This window comes from Alligator sinensis, unplaced genomic scaffold (genome assembly GCF_000455745.1).
Source record: "Alligator sinensis unplaced genomic scaffold, ASM45574v1 scaffold19_1, whole genome shotgun sequence".
Lineage (NCBI taxonomy): Eukaryota > Metazoa > Chordata > Crocodylia > Alligatoridae > Alligator > Alligator sinensis.
In genome coordinates, this window is record NW_005841916.1 from 1702538 (window position 1) to 1708664 (window position 6127).

A 6127-nucleotide genomic window follows, 5' to 3' on the forward strand; every position below is an offset into this window, starting at 1 on the left:
GAGGAATGTCTGATGACTAAACCCAGAGGACGCTTCTCAGACAAGAGCTGTCAGGGTTGAAATCTTGAGAAATCTCGTGGCTGTTCACTCGGCTGCAGGAAGGGACATTATTTTGTGCAGTGACTTAATTACCTTGTGGGTGAGGGAAAAGGCCTTAGAGAAACAGGCCCTGGGCATGAGACAAATACACACTGGAGTAATTGGTATAAAAAAAAAAAGGAGTGGGCACACAATTTTCAGTCCTACACTGGCTTCTAGTAAATTATTAGAATCCAGTATAGAATTACTCCAGGAAAATCAGGGATAAATCTACACCAGGCAAGTGGTGTCTGTAGATCCTCCTGGGGTAACATTCATTCAAGACAGACAGACTATTACCTATTCCCTCCACAACCTAGTTGTAAGGCACTGTAGTAATGCTTATGGTGTGCAGCACAGGAGAAATGATTGTCTCTCCCAAATACTTGTGTAATTTATAATAGTGTAAAGACCAGATGTGACACGAAACAGTTGCAAATACATTGGTTACACCCCGGAGAATGACAATTATGCACCCGCGGAATTTTGCACATAAAAGTTATGACCATGCATAATTGCATAACTTTGCATAATTCAACTTGGGTGGACTCTGTGTAAGCACCTCTGCAGGGCTCCTGGCACTTCAGCTAGGAGCCCCATGTAGAGTCACTGAGCATGGTGGTGCATGCAGATGAGTGGGGAGGGAAGCTCCTCCCTGTAGGATGGGGTGGTGGGTGTGGGGTTTGTGGGTGGGTGTGGGCCTCCCCGCCACATCCCCCTGCCTTTTCATGGTGCACAGCCTTTGCTTCGGGCCCTCAGGGCACTCATGGCCATGGCAGGCAGAGCCCCCAGTAACGCATGTCTCCAACTGAGTCCCAGGGGTTGCACGTGCTGGCACAGAGCCAGCTCAGCCTAGCCCATTGCCGCACACCTTTGAACCAGACCAGGTTGGCTCCATGCCAGCACATGGGGAAGGAAGCTGCATGTGGAGACACGGAGCCTGCCTGGCCTGATGGTGCATGACTCCCCATGGCTCCTAGTCTGCGTGCCATCAGCCTGGGCGGGCTCCATGCCTCCACATGTGGCTTCTGGCACTCCAGCAGGAAGGCCCATGTAGAAGTATGCAGCTGGCCTGGCCCAATGGCACATGGCTCCCACCTGTAGTGCCGCAAGCCCCATGTACTGGCATGGAGCCAGCCCAGTCTGATCCAAAGCCGTGTGTCAGCGGGACAGGCCAGGCCAGTCCTTTGCCACCATGTGCAACCCCCAGGACTCAGCGCATAATTTTGAACTTTTGTGCACATAATTCCCCAGGGTCTCCAGAACCTCAAGAAGCCTGACTTGCATTTATACCATATTAGCTTTGTAAAGGAGCCTTGATGTACAAGAAAACTGGATCCACTATGCAAGTTTGTGAATAGGTCAGGATCCCTTTACAAGTACTCAAATGTAAGCCAAGGCCATTTTAGATCAATACCATAAATCAGTGATATGCTGTAAGCATCTTACCAAGGCTTGTGACAGTCAGCAATGTCTGTTCGGTTTGTTTCCGAGAAACATCTTTCCATGTCTTATCAGGGTCCTGAATCCACTCCACTGCTTCGCAGTACAGTTGGCCCTGGTCAGAGGGCCTCACTCTGCTGATGGAGAGCTTGTATGTGGTGTCTCCGATCTTGCCCAGCTGCACGTCCCCTGACAAAAACCTCTGCCTGTAGGAAGATCCTGGAGACACCACAAAGTCCTTGGATAGGGAAAGGATTTCCATGACTTGACCATCTCTGTCTATCTGGTACCAGCCAACAGATAGGTGGGTGTGCTGAGCAGTAGATTTTGAAACCTCGCATGTAAGCTCCAGTGGATCTCCTTCCATTTGGTCCAGAGTCTGGGGGCTCATACTGGCCGAGAGAGTGTCTGGAATCACTAAACACAAGAAAAGACAGCCAAAATGGCCATTTGCTGTAGAAACCATGCGTGTTACCATGGACTCAAAGCTTGTCCTTCAGGGCAGAAGGGACATTTCTGTGTAGCATCACCCTTTCAATACCACTTGTAGCCAATATTCCAGCCCTTTGACAGCTTGTAAGTGCTAATTGCTCTACATTGCCCTTTTATATGCCCTTTCCAAGGCCTGTATATTTTTACCCTCCAAAGTATTTCAATGTGATCTTTACTAACTATATCAGGAAAATTATTAGAAGTCATGGAGGCACATAGTACAGCTTCCTTTCCATTTAACCTGGTTGTGGTTAAAAGGCTCCAGAGTAAATCATGTCCAGCCTTTCCTGGCCAAAAGTACAAGGTGGCACAACATTGGGAAACAGAAAAAATTTGGGCAGGGAGCAGAGCACTCAGGCTTCTTAGAGGTTTCCATCCATTTGTCTCCTGAAAATGCTGCATCACTATTTAGGCAGGAGAGCTCCAAAATGCATGAACTTCCCTCAGTCATGGTTCTCCTTCCCATCCCAATTTACTTTTACCTCAAGCTCAAGAAAGAGGTTCCTCCTCCTTCCTCCTGGTACTCTACTCTTTTCCAAAGCCTTCCTTTATAGCTGTCACCCTTTCCAATAACACTCCCATGTCTTGTAAGCCTGCTTTGAAGGATGCTGATGGTCAATGTTCAAGGTCTGTATATTTTTACCCTCCAAAGTATTTCAACGTGATCTTTAGTAATTACATCAGGAAAATTATTAGAAGTCATGGAAGCACATAGTACAGTGTCCTTCCCTGCCTTGGAGGAGCACAGTTCCTCCTTTTCTGTAGATGAAGTGAGGGATTTGTGACTGCTGAGAAAATTCCAGGATTCTTGTCCTGGGGCAACAGCAAAACACATCAGATGGGGAAGAACAGAAGTCCCAACCACCAGGCCCTGGTCACTTTATCTCCTCTCCCAGGCACTGCCTTACCTCACTTTGCTTGCTGCCCCTCAAACCTATCTGTCACCACCAGCTCCCTCTTAATCAGAGGAAGGAAGCAGTAGGGGAAGAGGCAGGTTACTCTGGAGGATCCAAAAGCACTCTCACCACCCCCTTCATACTATACTCCAGTAAATGAGGCTGCTCACACATGGGGGGTTGCTGTCAGTGTAAGAGAACTATAAAAGCCTGAACCATCATATTCTCCCATCCCCACCAGCATGCAACTGAACAGCAAGGGTGGAGCTAACAGAGTGGTGGCCCTTCTTTTCTGGAACCTACCTGATAGGTGCATCTTGGCGCTGTAGTTCCCAAAGTGCCTCTCGTCGGTGCTGGGCGTGTGGCACTCGTACTCTCCGGCATCCTGGTCCTGGAGCTCAGTGATGTGAAGCAGAACAGAATCCCCTTGGAGCCTCTCCACATAGATCTCTTTGCTCCGGACACGCTGTGCATACTTGGCATAAAAGAAGGAGGGGTCCTTGGTGCTGATGATCTGTATTTCTTGATTTGGGGCAGAGGGCAGGTAAATGTACCACTGGAAATTCTGCTCCAAGGGTCCCTGGTAGCCACTCACATTGCATGCAATGGTGATGTTGTAACCTCTCACCCGGTAAAGAGGCCCTTTCTGAACAGTCACTACCCTCTGGCTGAAGCAAAGGCCTGCTTACAAAGAACAAAACAGTGCCATGTACTATGTAGTTATTGCATATGGCAATACAGGTTCTTCAGTGACTATATTACCAAAAACAATAGAAAAAATGGGAAAGATCTAGGTTTTTTAAAGGTATATGGAATCTGATTGTTACAAGTGCAAGTTTGCAACCACAGGCCTAATTTGCTTGTGCTGAAGAGGGAAGTCATGTAACAGCATGAGTACAGATGTGTGTGGAAATACCCTATTTGCACAGAGAGCAGCAGTCATTGCACATCCAAACTGAAGTCATAGTGTTTTATGAATCAGTGTCCCTTTAATAATTATTATGCTTTCCTCAGCCCCATGTAAGTCTCTTCTGGATGAGTCGGAGCCAGGAGACAGAGCTGAAATCCAAGCACCACATTTTTAAAGAGGCAGATAAAGCAAAGCCTGATGATCAAGGGAGCATAACAAACAGGATAAGATGTTTCAATGGAGAAAGGTCTACAGTCATAGATGCATTCTGCCAGCAGATAACACAGCCAGGGTAGAAGGTTACAAAAACCACCTACTAGTTGGGAAGGCAGCATTAAGAGACCAAATGTTGGTTACTCAAAGGTTAGTTACCAAGGATTAGTTACTGCCTGGACAGTACAGGCAGCAATGAGCTAAAGTTGAGGGTTGGGTGTGGGAGGGGCGAAAAGGTAAAGGAGATATTACATGGGAAAAAGGTATAAGAAAAGCTCTTGGGAGTGCAGACATGTAGAAATGCAGAGAACTCAGACCCTTACTTTAGGCATCTGTTAGCTTCCGAAGTTTTTTGGCTAGGCCCTCAGAAACCGAGTTTGAGGCAATGCCCAGATGGGAGAAGGTGCCAAGAGAGGCTTTCTGGGAGGAAAGAGCAGCTTTCCAGATACTTGAGTTCACCCCTTTGGCCTGCCTATGGCCTGAATGGAACAAGTTTAGGGAAGGGGCAGAGCCCACACGGCTGGTATCTTTTCTCCCTTTCTGGAGCAGAGCTGCTTTGCTCTACACTGGATGCCATGCTCTAAATAAGCTAGCTCCCTAAGCCAAATACAAAACAGTACACAAGCAGCAGGCTGCATTTCCACAGGGAGACCAGCCAAATTACACAGGGATGGAAACAATGGTGCAACTTGAAAGTCTAGTGTGAGATCATCCTAAAGGGGTGGACCAAACAAAAGTTATGCACCTTGCACCATCTGGCTGTCAGCAGTTGTACAGTGTGTACAGCTACTCCCAGTGAGATTAAGGGGCTTCTGGCCAGATATCCAGGAGAGAGCAGGATTATCTCAAAAAGAGAATGGCACAGCAGTATAGCAAGGGCATGCAACAAGTAGGCAAGTAACAGAAAGCACCCTCACTTCTCCCACACTAAAGTACACCTATACCCCTGCCATACCCCAATGCGCCTAAGAGCCATGCCAAGCCAGTGGGCAGGCATGGGGGAAGGAAATATGACTGCATTGAGTCCTAACAGTCCTTGTTGGAGAGGCAGTGGTCAGTGCCAAAAGACACCCAGGATCCTAAGGGCACTTCAACCTTCCTGAGGACAGCCACCAAAGAGCCCCATTGACAAAGGAATTAGTGGAAAGGCTGGGGTGGCTGTCCCAGGAAACCCTCCTTTTAGACCACACCTCCCACTGCCCAGGCTAGCTAGAGAGAAGGACAGCAGTCTTCCATGATACTCACCCAGGATGAGGAAGAGCAGGGGCACTGAGCACTGGATGGACCCCATTGGGAACAATGGCGAACAGGCTGAAGGGAGAAAGCTCTTTTCAGGCAATGCTGAAACCTTCTCTGACAGCAATGGGAAGGAAGTCGCCAGTCTCGCATTGTGGTTTCCGAAAAAACGGGGAGAAGACTGAACGCTGCAGTGCTGTGTCACAGCTGCTCAAAGCCACACGCATGAAACCAGTGCCGCCAAACCCTGCCACTATCACCCCATGTTTTAGTTCCCACTTGCCCAGGGCGGATGTGCTGTCTGCAGAGACTGAGCTCTTCACTAAATGTGTTTTTGGCTTCTTTCCTATCTGTGGAAGATCTAGCGTGCAGCTAGCGCTAGGTAATACAAAGTAAAGGTCACTCCTTACATTTAACAAGGGGCCTTGATGGGACACTAACTTCTGCTCAACCCAAGGGGCTGAAATCTGCCTCCCATGGGTGTTGAGGTTTTATTTAATTTAAGCAACAGAAAGACTGCGAATTAACAAACATAACCAAACCTCTGACCCTAGCAGAGACTGTATGATTGTATGAGGAAGAAGAGACAGTCCAATAGGGATTTAGCCATGGACAACCTATTTTACCTGGAAAATGCATATATGCTTTGCATATATAGAAAACCTGAAAGCAGTAAATTCAGCTGATTGGGGTTCACACCAGTAGCTTTACAAGACCAGGGAAAGGATCCTTTATTGCACCAGGCTTCCTCACTTATGGACAAGAGGGGAACTCCAGCAGCCCCTGGTACACCATTGTGACACAGACTCTGCTTTTTTGAGCAGGAAGAGTCTATCAGATTAATTCACTAATGCCATTC

The 6127-nt window shown here is 47.8% G+C and overlaps 1 protein-coding gene across 1 annotated transcript in view; it reads right to left on the bottom strand.

The window, feature by feature from the left end:
* The window catches only part of LOC102370777 (immunoglobulin superfamily member 2), a 31394-nt gene extending 26036 nt beyond the window's left edge, over positions 1-5358 (bottom strand). The window contains exons 1-3 of the mRNA XM_025198189.1: positions 5278-5358; positions 3213-3590; positions 1528-1938 (exon numbers count right to left, since the gene is read on the bottom strand). Coding sequence (XP_025053974.1) covers positions 1528-1938; positions 3213-3590; positions 5278-5323 — 835 coding nt within the window. The 5' untranslated portion in view covers positions 5324-5358. The remainder of the gene's footprint in view (positions 1-1527; positions 1939-3212; positions 3591-5277) is intronic.
* Positions 5359-6127: the final 769 nt, after the last annotated feature.